The sequence below is a fragment of the Falco punctatus genome (assembly GCF_963210335.1).
Source record: "Falco punctatus genome assembly, chromosome: 6".
Classification (NCBI taxonomy): Eukaryota; Metazoa; Chordata; class Aves; order Falconiformes; family Falconidae; genus Falco; species Falco punctatus.
The window spans coordinates 1898854-1921968 of record NC_137585.1 but is presented as its reverse complement, the minus strand read 5'-3'; the positions used below and the strand labels follow the sequence as shown (position 1 = coordinate 1921968).

General features: G+C 44.9%; 1 protein-coding gene across 2 annotated transcripts in view; it reads right to left on the bottom strand.

Annotated features, from left to right (window-relative positions):
• The window catches only part of TBX15 (T-box transcription factor 15), a 97953-nt gene that overhangs the window by 14944 nt on the left and 59894 nt on the right, over nucleotides 1-23115 (bottom strand). For both annotated transcript variants that reach the window (XM_080391113.1, XM_080391114.1), the window contains exons 3-7: nucleotides 15566-15667; nucleotides 13597-13768; nucleotides 13057-13224; nucleotides 9596-9660; nucleotides 1918-2015 (exon numbers count right to left, since the gene is read on the bottom strand). In XM_080391113.1, the coding sequence (XP_080247239.1) occupies nucleotides 1918-2015; nucleotides 9596-9660; nucleotides 13057-13224; nucleotides 13597-13768; nucleotides 15566-15667 (605 nt within the window). The remainder of the gene's footprint in view (nucleotides 1-1917; nucleotides 2016-9595; nucleotides 9661-13056; nucleotides 13225-13596; nucleotides 13769-15565; nucleotides 15668-23115) is intronic.

Sequence of the window (23115 nt, the reverse complement as noted above, 5' to 3'; positions counted from 1 at the left end):
GAGGGAAGAATCACATGTGGCTTAAAGCCACCTCAGTGTTTCTTGCTCTTTCTGCCAGCAATTCCAAGGCCTCCGGACCAACATATTTGTGCTGGCCCCTGGGGACTGTCCCAGCAGGCAGAAATTAAAATTGTGCTGTGTTTGTACCTTGGCTTTGCACCTATTGCTGAGACCAGGGGTCAGCTCATTGCAGCAGCCACTGGAGAGGTAAGCACTGTGATGGAGGGAATATTTCTGATTCCTTATCTTGAGATCGCTTCGCATGGCTAAATGCAGAGTTCAAGAGCACTGTTTTGTAGTGAGTTGTTAAGTTTTGAGACCAACCTGCGGACACAGCTTTAGCTAAGGGCTGCCCTAAGCCCTAGTGGTCTCTGGTGCAATGTCGGTGGTCTGCACAGAGCCAGCTGGTCACAGGGTACTGGCTTGCTTCCTGGTTTTTCAGCTGCCAAACTATATTAAAACAAGCTAAAAATACATTAAATATTTTCCTTTCCTAATATTACCTTACCACGTAAGCAATAGCTGGACTTGCCACTAGGATGTTATCTGATAACCAGTGGGAGGGACGGGAAGGCGTGCGAGGAGGGAGGCTGCCTCGGCGACTGTGACCAGGAGGAAAGGCTGTTATGTTTCTATTTGGGTGGGTGATGAAAACATTTCTGAATCCCTGCTTTAACCCATCTCTGACCGCACAGCCCACCAGAAGTGCTCCTTGGCACGAGCCCCTGAGCTTTTGCAAAACCTCCCCCCCCCCCCCAAGGAGCGTGCACGGGGAGCCTAAGGCAGCCCACAGAAGTGTGCCCTGTCCGCCGCTGGTGCTGTGCCATCAGAAAAACAGAGTAGCAGGTGACCTGGGCTCTGGGGCGTTGCACGGGGAACTGACGTGGGTGACAGCCAGCCAGAAGAGATTCCTGCACTGTATCCCCTTCTTGTTCAGCCCTGGCAGCCAGTGCTGCTCTGCTCCCTCTGGAGGAGACCACACAATCCCCAGGTGGGTTCAAGGGTAGAGGGAAGTGATGTCAAGCTCAAGGGTGAGAGTCTGGACAATCTGCTACACAGGGCATGCAACTGGTTTTGATTGTTTAACCTCATAGGTGTCACATTTGAACACGGGTTTGGATTGTTTCATTTCTTGCATGTATATTGGAATTAAAGAAAGTACCAAGTTTCCCTGATACCTCTATTTCCAGTGATTACTGATTTTAACTAGAAATAGCTGCAATGAAGTGAATGAGGAAGTCCTGTCCCTGAAAAAAAACAGTAACACAGCCTGAAACTGGAGATGAAAGCCCTACTTAACAAATGAGAGATGTAAAGGGCAGAAGCTATGAAAAGACACAGCATGAACAAGCGGAAAACACTTGGCCTACCCAGTGATTCCTGCCAGGCTCATACTAACAGAAAGTCTCTACAGCAAGGCCACCAGGTTTTGAACAAGAGGCAGCATGATCCTGGGGGGAGGCACATTTCTGGTCTCCTAAAGCTTCCAGAGGACATACACCCCTTCCCCTTGTGTTTTCACACAAATGGCAAACATTAACTGTACATGGAGAATGTGTGTGACATGCTGGAGTGTTTCCTCGGTCTCTTGATGCTCTCTTCACACTTAACTCATGTCATATACTCAGGCTGGTTTGCCTAACCCTGCGCTCCATCCTGCTGTCCCTTCCACCTCCCAGGATTCTAGTCCTGGCACTGGGAGCGCCAGGGAGATGGAGCAGCTCTACTGCACATCCTAAGGCATAGTCCTTCCCTCCATCCCTCCTCTCTGCTCTGTGTCCCTGCACAACAGCGAAGAGCTCAACAAGGAGCATGACATCCCCATCCCAGATGCTGGATGCAGAGCAGAGCACGTTGCTGCTCTTACACCCTCTTCTGCTCTTTTTACCGCTCTCTGCGTGCCCTTCGTATGCTCACCTTGCTGCTTCTGCATAGTAGTGAAGTCTTCAAAGGTGAGAGTGCGCACGGGGGGCCTCCAGAAGGCATAGGTCTCCATAATGGCCTCCAGCCCCGTCCTGTGCAATAAAAATAAAACAAGGAGAGAAGAATGTCAGTCAGCTGGCAAGGGTATCAGCGCCGGGGGAAGAGGGCTCCGACCCTGCTTGACAGGCTGCCAGCGGCCACCAAAAGGTCACCTTGACATCTGTGAATTCCTCAAGCAAGCCTTCCCGCACAGGTGCTGGCTACCAGAGTAAAATGAAATTTCCCCAGCCCAGTATCTCAAAAGCTCCTCACAGTCTCCCAGTGCCCTTTTCTTTTTTAACAAGGATCCCCAACTTTCTGCCTGCTTTGCAGGGGACACATGACGTCAGCTTGTCAAGGCGTGCTCTATGATGGAGCAGGATTCCACGCTTTGTAGATACAAGCTGCCATGCAAACAAGGGAGGTCTGGGATTCAGCCTACAGAGTCAGAGAGATTTTGTGAATTGCCTTTCCCTGCCACTTCCTATTTCTGGACACTGTTCTGAAGTGCTACGGGAAGCCATCAAAAAGGAATCTCCTTGGTTTTGGACTTCTACTAGAAATGCATAAGAGACTTTTTAAAGATCAGTGGCATCTCTGCTTTGGGTCCCTAACTCCCCGCAAAGACAATACCAAAGAGAAAAACCCCAAAATCAAGTGACAGCTTTTCCTCTTGAAGAGCTGAGGTATCAGATTTGCTCTTATTTTCATGACAGAACACTAGATCTGCTGAAAGTCTCTAACTCCACAGGCTCAGTAAGGACGTAGGTGCATTACCAGGAAAAGACTCCCACATTCTTTATGAGACACCCCCCCGGAGTTTCACCCCAGGAAAGGCTGACCCCGGTGGAAGCTGCAAACTGCTCTGTTCCTCATTCCTCGCCTTCTCCTGCCTCTTTTCCAGCAGTGAGTTGTAGCCCTCACACTGACTGGACACGACTAGAGATGCTTCATCAAATGCAAGAACATATCCCCTTTCAATGCAAAAGGCTCTAACATCCCCAGAGCCTCTCATCAGATGTTGAGTTGATACTGGAGCTGCCTTTTGCTTCTGAAAATGTCTTTCTGCACGTGCCTCCACTCACTCAGTTAACTTTCCAAAGTCTCCCCGGAAGCTCGGATGCTTTAAATACATTGGAGTTGGCAAACCAAACTCTGTATTTTAAGAGGAGGTTTAGAAGAGAGGTTGTTGCATGGTGTTTATTAGCTGCTAAGCTGTTAGAAGTAGAAACAGAAGACATCTCTGCATAGCAGTCTCACACTAGCGCTGAGCACATTACAACAAAACTATTTGGTTAATACAGTGGCCCCTGCCAGCTCATGGAGCTCAGAGACAACAAGGCTGCGCAGAACGTGAACCCATCTGCTGAGCTGGGCTCTGCGTGCAAAAGCAGCTCTTTGACTACCAGTACCACCCCCAGGATTTCCCCCGCTCCCCGTGTGAGAAAGCCACACATGTTCTGACTCCGTCTGCTTCTCGACTCACACAGCTGGGAAGAGACCGGTACCTTTCTGCAGCCTCAAGAAATGATCCTCAGCCCAAATGCTGAGGCAGGACTTGCTGGTACCATATATCCAGGGGGCATAAAATGCCCTCAGCAAGTTGCAATGCAACAAGACCTGCTGTTGAAAGAACCTCCCTTGACAATTAAAAACAAGTAATACATCCAGAAATGCAGACTGAAAGTTCCAGCTGTGCTCATCCAGCTGCTCCGCGTCTGCCTCGCGGATCGTGTAGGGAGGCCAGTTCACCAAACTGGTGTTCACACGGTCTGGCTCGGGCACGAGATCCCCGTGCACATAACCCCACCTTGCACCAGTGTCTGACTTCTAGCTCTGCTCTCGTGACTCCCTTCCAGAAAAGTCCAACCCCCAACAGGATGTGGCTCAGGGAATCAGTAAAGGCAGGTTACGGCTGTTGCCCTGCCTCTGCGCGGAGCTGCATCATCCTCAGCTCAGCCTGACTCACAGTTCAACGTTTCTAGCTCTCTGTTTACCACTTTCCCCAGTACCAATACAGTTCTTGCAAGTACTGTGTAATTTGTACTTCTAAAAGAAAAGGAAAAGAGAGAATAATGAAAAGATAATAAATCAAATAAATGAAAATAATAAAAAGAAGAAATAAAAGACTAAATCAGGAATCATATACTGCTTTCAAGGGTTGGACTCCGCTGTGCCTGTGAGCTAACAGAGGGTAAATGGCAACACTGAGTGCACCAGAGCAGCTTGGGAAGCTGCTCAATTCCTGCCCTGTAGGGCATCCAGAAAAAGGAGGGATGCAGACAGGGACCCCCCTCCTCCTGCTCCAGGGGAGCAGGTCTAGAGCAGCCCCTCTGCAGTGGACCTGGCTCCTGTCACCCTCCCCTTCCCAGGCTGCAAGTGCCAGCAGCAACACCATGGCCTCCCCGGATTCACAGGCTGCCCTGTGATGCTGAGGGCAGCGCTGAAGCCACAGGTACCTGAAGAATGGATGCCACACTCCACAGCTGGCTTCAAGCCACCACTTTCCTCTTCCTGCCCCAAAGGAGAGTCCTTTACTCCCCCAGAGGTGTGCACATGTTGGATGTGCATTATAAACCACCCTTTTTAAGTATGCGGGTGACAGAGCTCAAATGTCCAGTTCTATGCACAAATTCAGGTCCCTATATCCAAGATCATCCTTTTTTCCTACTAATTTGTTGGGTTTGGGTGTTGGGGTTTTTTGTGCAGAACAAATGTTGTGGGTGCTTTTGAAATAGCATCTAAGCAGAACACACCCTTACTGAACTTTAACCTTTTTCTATGCATCAGACAAGATCCATGAGACAGCAACCTCATCTGCTAACCTGCTAGGCACATACCACCCCGGTATGGAGTCTTGCAGAAAAAGAACGTGCAGCCATGCCAAAACCAGCTTCGGTGAGAAGGCACACCACTTCCGCGTGACTCATTTTACAACTCTATCCCCAGTCTTTCAATATTTTTTTTTTCTTCCGTCTGTATTCCTGTTTTTTAAAGCAAATGTTGATATGAGGAGGTGGGAATCAAGAATCTCCATCGCTGTCTTACAACCCTCCCTCCCGTAGGAGTTCGTGCCGTTGGTGTGATACCAAGATAACCCCAGCCCCACCACAGACCTCCACTGCGGGACAGAACGGTAGAGCTCCCCTAGTAACAGAAACCCTGGAGTGCTATTCTGTGTGTTCCAGCCCCTCACAGGGAAAACAAACCCCACCTGGCCGATGAAGAAACATTTTGGGACAGCAATAATAAATGCTGACAAAAGAGGAATTGTTTTCAGCATTTCTGAAATCTCAGCAACTTCTTTTAGGCTTTGGTGAGGGCTGCTGGTACCAAGCATGCTGAACATTATCCATGTGGCATCCACTTTCTCTTCCAAAGAACTGCACTGAAAAACTTACTTCAAACTGTCTATCAGGCCATAAACCCTCCCCTCTCACACCATCTTTATGAAGGAAGTAAAAAAAAAGTATCAGAAGAGGACTCACTGCCAGCTTTATTTTAATAAGGTCAGTCCTTTAAAAGGTATCCAAAATTCGCTCTTTTTCATTCATTCTTTTATTTTTAGTGCTATAAAGTTTTAATAATAGGCAATAAATGGAACAGTTCCATTGTCTGAAAAATGAAAAAAGATGTACGAGCTATCTGTGCACCTCCATAATCCATACCATATGGCCGACCTCACCATTCCTGCTGCACGCAGGATCCAGGTCATCGTTTCATTGTTCACTGGGGAAGCCAAACTACTGGCTTCAAGCGCCTTCCTGGCTTTCTTATCCTAGACAAAAGCTTAAAGAGCATTTCCAACACGAACAATTTTTATTCACCTCGGCTGCCCACATCTGAAAGGAAAGTGCTGTTGCTTGCCTTTTAAGCTTAAGGGTTTTTTCTTCCATCACTCTGCTGGGTTTCCTGACTGTTGTCCGTTCTGGCTTCCTCCTGGATAAGGAGCTCCCACAAGCACCCCACGGTCAAATGAACTCTACTCAGGCTCCAAAAAAATAGGCTGTGTGGCATTAAACCTGCACCCTCACCACCCAAACACTGGGCTAGCTGAGCTCCATACCTCAAAAACCCTGGTTCTCAAACACTTGAAGCTGAGGAGAGCAAACAAGTAATACATGCCTCGTACGTACATGACGTGGGCATGCTTTCACCACCAGGACCACTTCTTTTGGTTCACTTTTACAGATGCTTCACGTGCTTTTGCAGGTAAAGCGAACAGGGACCAAAAATCACATAGAGGGAATCTCTAATAAGCAGGAACTAAGACTCAGCCTCCTAAGACAGGCTCACCCGCTCAGCCGCCAAGGCTAACGGGTATATCGCTGAACACCGTTAGTTCACCCAGTCTGAGCGCTCATAGACTGCAAAACAGCATCCAGCTGCTGCACTGTTTCCATCCTTCCCTCCGAAATAACTCAGTGCTCCTTCTCCCAGCGCAAGGGCTGAGGCAGGCAGCTGTGCAGGGAGACAAACACGCGAACAACTGAAGGAGATCCAAGAAGGGACCCATAAAAAGATCACTCCCCCGGCTGGGTACAGGCAGTTACATCATGACGGGGTGTCCCCAGAGCAGCAGGGTTTCAGCAGTCTCTCATACTAAGGGAGACCAGTCACAAGGCACCATACTGGAAGGCTGTGAGCGGATGGAAGTGAAAGATTTAAAATGGAAATCAGTTTTAAAAACAACAGTCAACTCTGTAATTTCTGCAGTGGGCAACAACAGCGAAACAGAGTAAGTGAAAGAAAAACATCCAACTCCATTTCATGGAAAAGCCTCAACCCAAAGCAGAAAGGAAACGTCCTAGGGAAGAAGTGACCTAAGAGTTCCTCTTCTCCCACCATGCTGATTTTTCCAGTGGTTTGGTTGGGTTTTTTTTCCCCTACATCATTTGCTGGCAAACTCTAACCATAGCTCTCACTCGGTATCCCTATGTCACTGAGATACGATACCCTGCAGCAGCCTCAGACATACTGTGGCCCCTGCTGCTGCCACATCTTTTTTTTTTTTTTTTTTTTTTAAGACCCTATACAAAAACCCTCTTGGACATATACTACACTTGCCTGCTTTGCAAATGGCCCCTTTTTCAAATTACCCTGTTTCTTTCTCAAAGGAGGCTTACGTTTCCATTGGGAAGTTCCCCAGCTACAGGCACTGCAGCTGACCAAAGTTGGGAGGATGTGGGAAGCCACGGAGCATCCCGATTGTCACTCCAGTTGACCAGTGATCCTGATGAGATTACAAGTTCACAAGGGGAAGAGAAACCAGTGTCCCATTTGGAGAGTCCTTGCCTCACACGGCTTGGACCCTAATGCCTTTTGCCCTCTGCGTGTATGTCTATGTGCGTGTCCTTTCAAAGGGAGCAGCTGAGCCTTGGAGTGTCCTCCGCTCGTTGACAACAGCAGTGCAACCTTAGCCAGACCACTGCTTGTGAGGCAGGCGCCTGACTGCTATATATGCTTGCAAATACCTTTGCCTGTTTTTTCTTCCTAAAGCCTCAGGCTGCTCTCTTTGATGTGTAATACCTTAAAGATTTTAATTCCTCTTTACATCAGCAGAGAGCCTTACTGAGCCCTCCCCACAGCTGCAGCCGTGTAGCAATTTCCTGCCCTTTCTTAAATCAATGAGCTACAAAGATCAGTAATTCCCAACCTTTTCAGGAAACTGTCTAAATTCACTGGGCTAGGACCTTATTAATGCCTTCCATGCTAATCTAGCCCACCATGTACCTGGAACTGCATCAATCCCTCCTCTAAGCCCAGCCTCCAGTGCAGCTGTATCTCTGCACACAGGGAAGACCTTGTACCCAGGGCACATACTAATTCCCCCACACAGGAGAGAAGAGTCAAAGTCACATATGCCTCAAGTATCACTACCACGAATAACCAGCGCTCACGGTGGGGGTTAAATAAGGGTGATAACGTCTTTTTTGCATAGCTACAGTAAGATGAGAACAGAGGAGCCAAGCTAGGAAGTCGCTAGATCAGTAAGAATTCTTTGTGATCACAGAGAGTGTAGCATCTGAACAGGTGATGGGAAAGACAGGGCAGATGCCTGTTTGCTGAACACTTCCCATACCAACCCACGAACGAGGTCACGGTCCTGGGGAACACACACATGAGAGGAGCACGCAAGTAAAACCTGAATTACAGTGCCCATGGGGACAGCAAACAAGGGCTATGCACGCAGCTTTCACTCTGGTCTGCACACTCAGAGCCTTGCTTTACAACCCTAGGGCTCTTGTAACATAGTCAGATATGTCTAATTCTGTAAGTAATTTCATGTTTAAAGCCTTTATCACACTGATTTAAAGGATACCTGTGTCATTTAGATCTAAAACATTTAGATCTGCTGTACACTCTGCCGGATTCATGAATGGCAGAAAAAGTTGGAACTTTTTGTTTGGACTTTCTTGTTCCTTTTTGATAAGTCTGTAGTGTCTTTTACTAATACAAAAGGGAGTTTTTATTAGAGTTCCTGTTTTACTATTGTGTTGTTAAAATTCAACCTATTCTAAATAATGCTCAAGGTGTTGTACTTAACCTTTTCATTAAAATCCTGGCAAAATTAAGCCACACAGTCAAAGTGAAAGAATTTGACTTCACTGGAGAAAAACTGTAATTGTTTGAAACTAGAATATCTTTGAACTTTTATCCTGCAAACCTATCAGAGACTCTTTTTTTCCTTTAATGTAAAACAAGCATTTGTGCTCCAATTTTTGGAACTTCCTGTGAAAATTAAAATTACAAAATGTGCTTCTGCCAGCTCTGCTTATAGCAAAGTACGTCAAGGTCCCCTTGCCTACAACTTCCACTACTTTGCAGAGCGTTAGCCTGTGACCAGTTAGCCTGTTTTACAGTCTGCAGTCCTCCATTTTTGTCTCTCTGTTCTTCATTTTAGTGACAATTTTTTTTTTTTTAAACTGAAGGATCTTGACAAGTTCATCTATTTTACCTAATTCGTTGGATACCATGGCACTATATCAGTAATACATGAATAGTTTACTATCAACTATCAGAGATGCTAAAGAACATCTCAAATATGTTTCTCAACAACAAATGGAAAAGCTCAGAGGAACATGCAAATAATAGAAATGAGCATAAATAAATTAATCATCCAGCAGGAAAAAAACAGAAACAGCAAAACATATATACAGAAAGAAAGAAGCCTTGAAAGTAGTGGTAACAGAAGGGGTACTAAGGTAGCAGTGAACAGGAAATTAAACATACGATAGCAAAAAAACAGTCACAGAAAATGTTGTCAAGCAGGAAAGCGATAAGCTGCCTTTACTGATATGCTGCCTAAGAATATCTAAGCCCCTCTGTCAGGGTTTGGGTCAGGATCCAGGCACAGGTAGGAGCAGCGCTGGAGGAGACTTCTGAATAGAAACGGGGTCAGTCTAGCTGGCTAACCAGGAAAGGTTTCCTCAGGAAGCCGTCATTATACATTAGAACTGTTTAGGCAAAGTAAAACAGTCCTAATTCCTCTAAGAACTACTCAACAGCAAACTCCTGTAAAAATTAATTAGGATCACAAAACGCCTTCCTCGGCCTTAGACGAGTGCTCTGTGCACTGATCAGAGCACAGAGTGAAGAGATCGGTGAGGAAACACAAACAAGCCCCTATTACCTGTTTCTCCCAGAATCTCTGAAACCTTTAGCGAAGGGGTTTCTGTCAATTTTTAATCTGGTGATCTATAAAGGAAGAAAAAGAGAATTAGTTTTCTCTCCAATTCTATTTCAACAAATAAAAACTACCGATGATTACCCCTCTTGCCCAAACCACCTGTTCGATGACCTTTCCTACTTATTTCCCCAGACTTATATTGAAGTTGCCCTCCTGTTAGCCATGAACGGATTCTCTGCTCAGCACATGAGCGGTGACAGCGGCAGACACCTGGCAGCATCAGGACACCTGGTGCAGCGCTGGGGCTGAGAAGCTGTTCCTGAAGGAGAAGGACACCTTGGATCCAGCGGCAAAACCCCCGGAGCTATAACTTATCAGCAGCCGTGCGGGTCGGGAGGCAGGCATACTGCTCAGGTTTGGCCGGTGCCTGAGTTATCCCAGCCTCAGAACTCCAGATATCCAGCAGCTGGATGCACTCATGGACCTTCAAACAATGCGAAGGAGAAAAAGCCAAGCCAAGCACGGGCTACAGCCTCTGCAGATGGCAGCTGGCCACCCGGTCACGTCCACAAGGTGCTGCTGTTCTGGTCAGCATCTGGGTGGCCCTTCAAGGGGTTTCTGATCTGGAAATCTTTTTTTTTTTTCCTTCCCCCTCCTCTAAACAAAGAGGACAACAGCTGGGCTGAATGCTTTGGGGGAATCTTCCTTCCTGCTTTATTTTTAGGTATAATTCCATCTTGGAAAATAATTTTAACCTTGCAGCCCGTGATATCATACTACCTGTTGGCTATTCCCCAATTTGGTGCAGCGCAAGAACTTCCCTCTGCCAGTCTCACCTTGCCCCAGAGACCCTGTCTCTGGAGTGAAATGAGAGCAAGATCTCCAGGTCCTATCAAATTTGAGGTGGTTTTGGTAAAACCACTCAAAAGGGACTAGTTTAATGCAGCCTGATCTGTAGCGGATTTGCAGGTGTTTTGCTTCTGTCAGAATCAAGCCCTTACTCTGGATATTAACCTCAGATCTGGAATGCAGCTCCTATTTTTGCAGAAGCTTAATTTGTGAACTTAATTTCCGTTAGCCTGACTTTGCAGCTGTCCTGGGACTTGTGTGTACAGAGACAGATACGTTCTGTGTAGGATGGAATTACAGCAGAGGGAATCCCTGTGGTGGATTTGCTAACATTTTACAATTGTTTCCAGAGACACTTCTCCCAGTAAGGCGAAGTTTTACAGCCACTGGAGGGCATGCAGGCAGATTCAAGGGATTTATATTTATTTTTAACTTGAATCTCCTTTACTGGTATTATAAAAATGCCCACCACACACCACACCCAACTGTTTTTTGACAAAACCCCCAAATGTTTGGAATTCAGGGACAGGAAGAAATTCCAGTGCTTCTTTACAGTGAGGTGGGTTCCAGTGCCAGTGCCTGACAGAGACCCCTCCCTTGGCACCTCCCTTACCTGTGTAATTAAGCCTTATAGCTCTGGTCATTAGGGAAGAATGACAGGCTTGTTTCCTGCCAATTTCTTCTCCTTTCTCTACCCGCTTTCCATGTCTGGTCTACAGTTAAAAGTTTGTCAAGTATATGCATTTGGGCAAGGGGGTCAGGAGATTTTCAGTGCTGCCAGGACAGCAAACCCCCCGTTGCATTGTAATATTTTTTTCTGCTGGAATAGTTGATCCATTTTGGATCCTGATTTAAGTCAATTCAAAGGCACTCAGTCTCGTCCAAATCATACTGAGAAAGAAGTTAGGAGCGGGTATCCGTCATGGGAGCACTGTCAGCATGTGTGCTCTCTCTTGTATGTTGCAAAATACTAAATTCACTACATTGTTATAATTCACAGTTATTAAAAATTGGCTAAATATTACAATCTTCCCTAAGCTGATTTGACATGGGTCTGTCCCTCGGTCCAAGAATACTAAATATAATGATGTCCACTGAGTTCATGAAGTCATTCTCCAGAAGCACAGATGTTATCATGAAAAAAATATTTACTTCACTGTTTCTGATTCTAGACTCCACTGTAATTTATGGCAGAAATTTGAATAACCTATTTCCCTAACTGGCTTGATAACAGACTGTTTTTCTTCCAAGCCAACTTGTACTCTCGTTCTAGCTTATAACAGTACCTCGTGCTCTCTAAGCGGACACACTATTAACACAGCAAAAAGTTTCACCAACTCAGATTCTGTTTCACACGGCTGGGAAAAAATTCCCTGACACAGCCCTTCTAATGCCATCACAGCCCCCACCCCAGGAAGGAGGAGAAGGGGATGAAAGGGAACCGGGATGTGCACAGCACCTCTCACCTGAGAATAAAATCGGGAGTAGGTGTGCATGACTGAGAGAAGAGGAGCACACAGAGCCCAAAGGTGACAGCGGGGGTGGGAAGGCTAACGGGAATCCCTGAGGCAGGGGTAGCTGGCAGGTCGGCGAAACGTAAGGAGCCTACAAGGGGAATGGGTGGCTATAAGGAGCTCTCAGTGGGTGCAATGAACATGCCCACAGAAGCGATGAATCAGGCCACCTCAGAGACCAGGACATCACCTTTCACTGGCCACTGAAGAAGAAAGGGGAGCAAACATGTGTAATCCACAGCGAGGCCTTTCCAAATCTCCTTTCTTTGCTGGTGTCTCAAGTGCTCACATTCTCAAACACTCGTGTTTGCCTAGCAATTAATTTCCTCTTAAACATATCATATCTCTGGGGAAAATGGGGGTAGACCGGGAATTCTGTAATCAAACACTACTGTGTGCTGAGGTTACATTTCTTAGTGCCATGAAGTCTAGTTCAAAAAAAAGGGCAGATCAGTAACAAAGTCAAAGTCTCTACAGATAGGATCCCACTGGCACAACATCTTTTCCTTATGATATCTGGAGTCAATAGTAACAGTCTCCCCCGGGAATGTGCAAGATCTGAATCAAATGTGATTTATGCATGAGATTTTCAGTTCATATGCAATACACGGACAGCTGCTGCTTATGTTCAAAGGCTTCTTTTGTCAGCAAACCAGTGAGATTGTGCTTCTCTAAAACTTTTCCCCTCATTGCTATAAAAAACCCAAAACAACTATGTGTTTTCTCTCTCAGATAGCAGATCTAGACTAGCTGTACTGCCTTAAAATTACAGTGGGGACAGGACACTGTGGTTTGTACTATAAGGCAGCAAGTACATGTGAACACAATACAACCCTTTATGGTTGATCTCACCTATTTCACAGTAAAACCCGCAGGCACCTGATCTGCAAGGTGGTCTTCTGGCCAGATGCCTCATGTCTACACACTACCCCACAGTAAGCAGTTTCTTTTTGTGCAGAAAAAAAAGCCAGAGAGGCTGTAAAGAGTACACTTTTCTTGAGCTACATTTCTTAGAGAAGTTAAAAGTCTCAAACACAAAGAGGAGGCTGATATATTTACGAACACGCAACATATAAGTACCCTGAAGGCACCCAGCTTTACCTGTTGATTTTGGTAGGCTGTCACTGTGGTGAAGACAGTCTCAGGGAAGTTGAAGGTTTTCACCCCATCTCCTGAAGGAACTGGCTTTGTAGGAGAGAGATCACTGCTGAAATCCTTGCGGATGACATGAACACGGGGCTGGTATTTATGCATTGAATGTAAGATTATCTGAAGACAAAACAAAAGGAGAAGGATATTTTAAAGGTTGGGTTTTTTCCAAATATTCTACGCTACATCCAGATGTACAAGGAAGCAGGGATGGAGTAAGGGCTAATATGAAGACAATTACCCTTTCCTTACAAACATGTATGCAGTGAAGTTTGTGCTATGTGCAGAGAGAAAGGGGCTTTATTGCTTTATAGAGTCAGGCAGCATTTTGAGAAAAAGCACTGAAGTAGAGGGAAAAGTTCCATAACTCTGGAAAGTGGCTACAGACACATGTGCCCAGCAGGACACAGGAGCATGGAAGCAGCAGCACCCTTTCAAGTCTGATGGGAGCAAGGTGAGGGCAGCAGGCACCAGGATTAGCTTCAGACTTACGTGGCCTTGATCATCAAGCTCGTTGTTGGTCAGCTTGAGCTTGTCAAAACTGACCACCTGCCTCATCCAGGTGTCTCCAGAAGCCAGCGAGTCAGGGTGGATGTAAACCCTGGGGGGCACCGGGGAATCAGCATTGCCAGCCACCATCCACTTGGAGCTGTGATACACGTACCTAGAAGAGGAAGGGTAGGTGGCTAAGGGAAGCTGTCACTCACTCACCAGAGGAACATTTCCAGGGCTCCCCCTCCCCTGCCACCCTACCGCACGCACCCCAAGCTCTCATTTGCAGTCAGGGGAGAATGTGCTTTATTGCAACCTCCTACCTTCTAAATGAAAGCCAGATTACCCCTGAGCCACTTGTTCAGGCTTGATTCCTTATTAAAACCACCTTTGCAGTTATTTTCCCTGTAAAACTCTGCCACATGTGCCTTCTCAACACTTTAACCCCCTCTGAGCCAGTGTAAGAGGCTAGAAAATACAAAGCCCTCTCTGAAAATATTAATAAATGCCCTGTAATTTCCGGAAATCTGCACTGGCTGCCATGCCAGACTGTGCAAAACATGTGTCTTCACCCAGAAAGGCAAAATCCAATGGATACCACCCAAACAAGTGATAAAACAGAATATCTGGTTTGAAATGCTGCAAAATAGGAAATTCCATACAATATTACAGATGTTGGGATTAGAGGAAAAAGAATTTTTGTGTTCCTGGTTTTTTGTGATCTTTTGTGTTGCTGATCTAGCCATGCTATATATATCATAAATTTCTCTACCGTAGCTTTGCCTAGACACGTTTTTTTCTTTCTGCCTCATGGTTCCTTCAGCCTAAGGCATTTCACAAACAGTCCTGCTAACACCTCGGAGTTCTGCCCCGGGCTGCCCCACACTGGCTCTCTGCTCAGCTCTGCTAAGCTGTTTCAGTCCTTACCTACAAACAGTGACTCATTTCCTGTATTTTCACAAGAAATGCAGAAAACAAAAAAATAAAATATCTATTCCTTTCACTGCTAGTTTGCTCTATGTGCCTGCTCAAGCTAACAAGGACAGAAACAAAGTGTAAGACAACACACCTATTTTTGACATTAATGCTGTCAGAACCACACTCAAAGAAAGGGGGAAAACATCTGGGTGAGTATCAGGCACTACCTTGATACTTCCCAGGAAAAGCATTTTCCTGAGAAACGCTCTGTGCAATCTGAGAGCAAAAATGTAATATTTAGCATTTGGAGCAGACGATTAGTTCTTGAATCCTCAAAAAGTGGTGCAGTCAAGACTATTTGGGGAGAAGACTTGCTCTCAGGGGTCTCTTTAATGAGTATAAATAAATCACCTCTGTCTGGATAGTTTTCTGGGATGCAGAGGAGCATGAATTTTCCAGAGTACTTTTTTAGGATCGGAAGCCCGTTAATACCAGAGAAATTTCTCCTTCCTGTCTCTCAGCTCAGCGGTGGAGATTCACCAGAGGGTTCCTCAATGCCTCCACACTGGAGGTCAGGGCCCATATTCCCTGAGGCTGCTGTGCTAGACAGTGAATGCTTTTAAAATAAAAATCACCCGATTCAGTTCAGGCCAGACCTGAGGTGCTCAGCTTAGTTCAGCTGCTACTGGCCCATTCCCTTCTCACCGAAGTAGTTTTGGAGGCTCCAGACCCCCCACTGATTACTCCAGTCATCAAGTCCCTCCGACAGTTGCTGCTAACCCTGTCAGCTGTGAAATGCCTGCTGGGGACCTCCCCAGCCAAAAACTGCTATTTGAGAAGAGCAAGATTTCAGTCCAAAAAGTACGAGAGTGTATATTAAACCTCTGCGTGTGTGTCTCATGATCCTGCTCAAATCAGCTGTGTTGGTGTACATCAGCACGGTCTCCTCCAGCATAACTTTGCAGCGGTGCACAATGGCATGTGTCCTTCCTAGGCTGTCACCGACAGAGAGCTCTTGCAAGGTAACTACCCCTGCACCTAAAAAGCTTACCTGTATCTCTTGTTATCCACAGGCACAATGTCCATGGCAATATAATACTGCTGATGGGGATCCAAGCCTGTAATTTTCACTCTCATGGCTGGAAACATTCTCCTAGGAAAAGTAAAGTAGAAATAAGGGGGCGGAAATGGTGAATAAGGAAGCTGAAGGCGCTCCTTAGACCCCTCTCTGACACCAGGAGCATGCAACTTTTCACAGCCCAGTTCTTGGTGTGACTCCACTGGGCCTGGTGTGGGTAGAAAACTGTGCTGGCAGTGGTTTGAACCTTCAAATTCTTCCCACTTAAGAAAAGGAGTAGCAGAATAACAACCTGTGGGTAACAATAAAACACTCCCAGCTTGAGCACTCTGTCTGTTCCCAGCTCCTAGCAGATCGTTCTGCTACGTTCCACACAAATTCTCTTCTCTAGGCACTTCAAGGATGGGCAGTGTACCTTCTTCCTGCTCTTTTCCCTGCTGGTTGTCCATCTATAATTGTTCCTTCATATTCCATTAAATGTAAGATGACTTTAATTCTCTTTTTTGAGAAAATCCCATTTCAGTATAGAGTTTGATGGCACAGGGGTAACATTTAAACCAAATCCATCATCCTGAAAGGTCCTCTCACTCTTACGTTTATCGTTATTTAAGAATAAATGTCCCTCAAATTAATCTGCTTATTCGGCATATATTTCACATTGAACAGAAACACTGGCATTATGGTCATGGTTTTCTTGAAGTCCTGGTAGTATTTTGCACAACCTTTTTAATAAGTCTTGTCTTTTCTACATCATATGTCCAGATCTGCCTTAGGCTCCTGATAGGCAAGTTATGAAACTCTGCACCAGCAAGAACCAGTTCCCAGCCTGGCTGTTCTTCCCTGAGCACCAGTTCAGCTCTGCTGCGTCCTACTCACTGCTCTGGAGGTGTTGGTAGCTGCGCAATTATTTCAGAACAGAGCAGCTCAGAACAATTTTAAGCCCAAAGCATGTCAGTGTCAGTGTGGCTATGGCACAATTTCTCCTTCTTAAAAATGTTCTGGTTTGTCCACTGTTTCTAGGGGCCATCCCTATACCATCACAACACTTTACTTTCTGTTTAGCGAGGGGCAGTGCAATGTCAAGGAAGGTTTAGATCTCCTCCCAGCATTTCTGTTTCTCAACATATTACCAGTGGGCACAGCCTGGAGAAGGGAGAAAAGAGGAAAGCTTACACCAGTGTCTCCAAACGTCTGAAACTTTGCACTGAGGGGATGCAACCATGAGAAACTACTTTAACCTTTCCCATTCAGGCCCCATACACCTACTTGCAGTGTGGGAAGGAGGAGGCTGGTGCTCAGCCCTCGCCCTACTCACAGCTCTTCCACTTCAGGACACTGAGAAGGAAAGTTCTGACCTATTAGTAACAGCATCTGCCTTGGAAAAGGGCCGTTGTCATGTGGGGCGGGGAGAGCACCATGCCACAGCTGCCAGAGCACAGCTCACCCGACTCATGAGACAGAAAACTGCCAGAAGAACTGGCTGCAGAAACCCTTCAAGTAGAGAGCAGATTTGTGCAACTGCTGGTGTGAGTTTGCTAGCTGAATGATTTGGGGGGGGAAGGGAATAACGGATTAGTCTTCGGTGGCTTGAGGGCATTACCTTGTTTCTACCACAATGCCTCATTAAGTCTGCCAAGCCAAATGGGTGCAGGATGTGGCATTTTACAGTCCAGCTCCCCTTAATTGGAGAGAGGTGGCTTGGGAGCAGCTTAAGAGGTAGGTCAAGTTTCAGAGGGTTGATGAGAAACCCAGGATTAAATCTGAGTCTCTCTGGGTCAAAGTCTGCGCACTGTATCAGGAAAATTGAATGCTGTGTGTCCCAAGAAGCTCTCTCCAAATCTGCAGCCCCACGTAAAGTTGCAGTACAGCCTGCGGGGTTGTTTGCTTATGAAATTCCTTGTAAAAGATTACCGCAGCCCGTTCAGCAGGCTTAGAGGCTAATCTCTAAAATGATCGGAGAGAGCTCGGCTGATCCCACTGCTTTCTCTAAGGTTTAAGTGTACTTTTACAGTTTGGTAAATTATTACTGGTTTTCTTTTTCTGTGGGTGTAGAAGTAATTCCACTTTCTTCGCCGTAAGGATGTGGCCTGGAACTGTCACAGCAGGTCTCCAGCAGCGCTGCTGCCTGGCAAGGGGGGAATGGCAAAGGCAGAGGCGGGCAGCGGCGCCCGAGGCGTGTACACAGGCATAACCCCCGTAAAGTCCCCGTGCCCTGTGTCTCCTCTTGGCTGGCTCCTGGCCCCCCATGAGGCACCAGCCCTCCAGAAGATGGGAGGCTCAAAGGTCTGGAAGGAATTCGGGCCGTGTGAATATGGCTGTGTTAATAAGCAGTCCAGAAGCTTGCATCTAGAAAGGTATCAGCTAGCTTTATAGCCAACATCCACAGACACGACGGCCGCCCTGTTTTCACAGGGAACATGTGATGACATCTGATATATTTTAGGAGGTTTTATATCAGCAGCAGTTTGGGATGATCAAGTTATTTATATGTTAGCTTTAGCGCTCAGCAGGAAAGCAGTCTTCCTAAACTTAGACTGTGAACTTACACACGGTAACCTTTTAGAGGAAATATAATGTGATATGAAACAAATTATCGCAATTATTTTAGGACCACTTAGAAGTGTTTTCAAAAGCATTTTTGTAACAACCAAGCGCTTCAATCTACTCAGTTCCTGTCTCCTTCCGTGGTGAGAATGAGGTTTATGAAACTCTGAATATGAAGAAGTTTAATGACAGATAAAAACCCCTGAAACTTCATTAAAATACTATTTGCCAGCACAGTAGTGCACTGATATTAAGAACCATGTTTGGAAACTTTCAGCAACAGAAATAAGCAGTTAGATTGTGGCAGCCAGCATTATTTTCTTTTGCCGTTGTTTAAAATTTTCATTTAAGACAAAAACACACTTCAATTTTCCTTTGTGAAAACTGTTCAAATAAGGAGGATCACAGGTATATCCCGAAAGTGGATTATTTTTCAGTAGCATAAAGCTTCTGTTTCTAACCCTTAAGAGTCTCAAGGTGCCAACCCTCATTCCTGCCCCTTGAACCAGCACACGTGAGGCTTGTGTCAAGTTGGATTTGTCTTCAAAATTGGCCTGCTCCGAGTGGAGGCATGGGCCAGATGACCTCCAAAGATCCCTTCGCACATAAATTCATTCTGTTTCACAGCTTAGTTTTAGAGATGGCAATTCCCCATTAGAGGATAAGAAACTAAAAGGTACCTGGTAGAAACATTCGTCTCAAAACACCAAAGCAATTCCTTGAAGCTCTCCAAACATTGGAAATGAAGTTTAGTGAGCAGAACTCACATGAGAGTTTAAAAGGACTGACATAGTTTATTGTATAGTTTTCATGACCGTTCAGTGTAGTGATTTATACACTGTGTAAACAACTTAATATTAAATTTGCTTAAGGGTGACATCTGCTAAATGCAAATCCTAAAATGAAAGGATGTGCTCCTAAATTGTAGAAAAATGTATCTATTGACAGTGACAGAGTAGTCAGTAGATATTTCCCAGTCATATAGAAGTCTGATTGAAAAACTCTGCAAAAAAAACTGATTTAGGTTTGCAGATTAAGTGCGCACGGTGTTTACAAAGTGCTTGAGTTTAGAGGGCAGCCTGAAGTTACCGTTGCTATTTTATACCTCATCTTTCCTTGCATTTAAGGTTGGTGTCAAATGTTTATTTCTTTATAAAAACAAACCTAGGAGGAGTTAAAGAAGGTAAAGCAAGACAAGACAAGGCAAGGGAGGAATGCCTTTGTTTCCCTCTGCAGCATGGGATCATGTAGAGGAGATGTGTGTTGAGAGGAAAGGCTGAGGGCAGGGTTTGGGAGCAAAAGGTTTTGTTTATGAGGGTGAGGGAGCCCAGCAGATCTTCTAAGTAGCTCCCAAAGGGGACATTTTTATGGAAGCTGGAGAAAGCTTATCTGGCTCACTGGGCCAGGACCCCTGGCCAGCAGTTTGGTAGCTTTAGCCTGCCAGCCCTTGCTCTGAAAAGTCCTCTCCATGGCCCCTTCAGCATCAACAAAGCTTCCCAACAAAATCTCTGTTGCTGGCTAGCTGAAGAGCACTGTGGGGCACGCCCTTCCTTCCACTGGAAATGAAAAAAAACCCAAAACATTTGGTAATGTAAACAGCCCCAAGTACACATTTCCAACAACTCAGACTCATGGCTTCATGGAGGCAAAGAAACCCCAGAAAAAATACCATTTAACCTATGAGGAGGCACAGAGGAGATGAGAGAGGACCAGGTCACCTGCTCCCCTCGCTGCGGTCTTCTTCCACTCTTGCCACTGAGCCCAGCCTCAGCACAGGTTTGAGCCATCCCGCAGTACAGATACGATACCTATGATATGACAGGTGAGATCTTTTCCCTCACTGCTGAGATGAGATCCTGGCTCTGCAGCAGGCAAAGCCTGGGTTCCCAGAGGAATATCTCCCGGCTGGTTGCACTGGTGTAACCAACTCCATAAAGAGCAGGCAGCGCTTCCCTTCCCGAGCAGGACTCCAGGAGCTCCTGCTAGTGCATCCCCCCATAGTAAGTGCAGATTGCGTTCCTCTTGGGGCAGCACTTCTATGCAGCAGCTAAGGAACAGTTACCCCCCAGCTCAGGTGACTGTGGACTTCAGCTAGGTGTTGTAGGGGTGTGGGGTGGGATTCACATTCCTCTGCTGATGTCGCTACGGTATGTATGTGATCAACATTGGTGAAGGACAGTAGAGAAAGAGGTCTAAAGATGTTTAGGGGACTAGTCACTTACATCGGTATGACCTGGGGCTTAAATTTGATTTCTTTTCTTTTGTACAGAGTCTAAGACTGCCTTTCAAACAAAAAGGCGATAAGGGTGATTGCAGATTTGAATGCACTGCAGCTGAAGAAAGCAATTTGCATCTTTTGTACACAGAACAAAGGACTCTTGTAATAAGTATTAAATTCTGAATAACGACGTTCTGATGGAAAAGGAGAAAGGAAAAGTTCTAAGAGGACTAAAGTAGGTTTATGGAAACAGTCAAAAAAGACATCTATAAATACAGAATCAAGAAAAGAAAAAAACAAAGCAGAATTAAATGTGAGTGGGAGCAGGACTCTGAAAGTTAAAAAGTGTAGTAGTCCTGATGTAGGCAGGATATAGCTCCAGAAATATGATTGAAATGAGAACGTAGGCTAGAAACTAGCATTACACAGCAAGAGCAGAGAGACATTGTGGGGTCAGGCAGGAACCAAGCAGTGCCTTACGAGTCACAGAAAATTAAGGAGCAGCTGCAGTTATAGGCAACTGAGTCTGTAATTATAAGAGCTTTCAAAACAAGAAGGTCTTGGAGAACTCAAACAGGGTTTCCAAAGAGAAAGCAACAAGAAGAGCAAAATCTTCCCTGGGGAAAGAAGAAGCTGCGAATTACACTGCGCGTCTCTCTCAATTTCAGCAAGTAGCAGGAAATCTTCAGGAAATAACACCAGCTCTATTTTTGCTAGAAATCATACAATCTAGTCTATGGGATGCACATCATATATCATGCATACCATATGGAGAAACAGGACTGCTGGACTCAGCTTTCACCTCTCAGACACATCCTCCCTGAAAGAAAAACTCAGAGGTTTAACCTGAGAGGTTAAACATTTAATTTGTAAATTTTATCATATCTGTAAGGACCATCCCCAATAAACAAATGCACTACCTAAATAAACTGCTCAACTCATCATTATGCTTTGCAATGGTTAACCTACAAATGTAGTCAGCAGGAAAAAAAAATTCCTTCCAATATTTTCAACATCACTTCTGCAGATGAACATCATCAAGCAGAAAAAATTCATATATTAAGTAGCTATACAGATTTTCTTTGGGCAGCCAGTGATAAGCCAGTTGGCCATCAGGATTCAGGTAATGACAAGCATCTCCTTTCAGGGAGAAAGAATATTATTTAGGATTGTAAAGAATATATGATTTGCACAGTAAGCTGTGATTCTGCATTGTGATAGGTGATCTTTCGTAAGTGGAAAAATCATCAAGACTGGAGCTTGCAAAGGCACTTGAGAATGCTATTAATGGTGTTACAGAAAACAATCTTGGAAAGAGGAATATTCTTTACAGTCCTTACAGGTTTCTCTACATCTATTCCCTACCAAAAATTAACAAAATACATATTGTTCTGGACTCCTTATATAAAATTAGGGTGTCTGTCTTTCTTAGCCTGTGCTGTTGAACACCTCTGACAGCTGCATGAATAGGGAAAGAGCTATTTCATCAGAAAATGCAGAGCAAGCTTTTTTCCAGGACATAGAGACCTCTCCTCCAAAGCATGAAAACCAAAACCTTTGAGTCAAAATCTAAGAAAATCAAAACATTTTTTTTTTTTTATTTGGGGCCAGGTCAAAGCAAAGAGATAAAAATCAGGTGGGAAAAGTGAACCTAAATGTTTTGGTTTGGGATGCTGCTTTACTAAATGGGACTCATTTTTCCTGGCATGGTGCTTCACTGCAGTTTTAGTTCAGCTGCATCAGGTACCCACACAGAAGGAACTACGTACATCTCACAACAATTCTTAATCAGCTTCCTCTTATTACTCTGTAATTAGTGACATGTATCTGTTGTTTGTTATGGTGAGACGCGATGTAAGAAGCCATGTTTGTCAGAAAGGTGATATGAATGGTGAGCTCCATGAGCCATTGCTGACATGACACATTTCAATTCATAAATGTCAGAACAATAGTTTTATAGCAAATGTGTCAAAATACATAGTTCCAATCAACAAATAAGAGTTTATGGCTGGAAGACAACAGATGATAAATTTCAACAAAAAGTTGTTTCTTTAAAAAAAAGAAACAGTAATGTATTCAATTTTGTAATTTCCTAAAAACTTCTAAGGAACTACAGAATATTTTTGCATATATGTGTCAGTCTGACCAAATTTTTCATTTTTTTAACCAATCCAAAGTATTTAATTTCATGATATCTCCCCAGAATATTTCACTGTGGTTTTCTCCATGAACCTTTCCTTCTTTGGGACCCCTGCCAATACTTTCAAGGCTTTTGTGAGAAGTTGTGTTGAACTATCTGCAAAATTGCATTGGCATTGATGTTGCAACATTTTTGGTGACTTAAAAAAAAAAAAAAAACCAACAAAAAAAACCAAACAAACTGTAATCAGGGTATGGCTTTTTAAGATCCCAGAGAGGTCAGCTAATTCATTCAGAAATGCATGAGCTGCTTAAGATCATCTTCATACCACTAAGCTCTGGCATTTTAGTGTGCACTGGTGTTGGTGGGCATTGAGATATTTATGCTGCTGCTAAATCTATCTATTCTGTGGATCATAACAATACATTATTTTGATGTGTTGAGACAGCATGGCCCAGGCACCAGCACCAGGACAACAAAGTCAGAAACGAGGAACTTGGTTCTGCCAGTGTCGTACTTAATGATGCTGGACGGATCACTTAGGTCTCAATTTCGCCTGCGATGAAAAGGTGATAAGAATAATAATTTTGTCTGTGTCTGCTTTGACATCTCCAGAGAAAA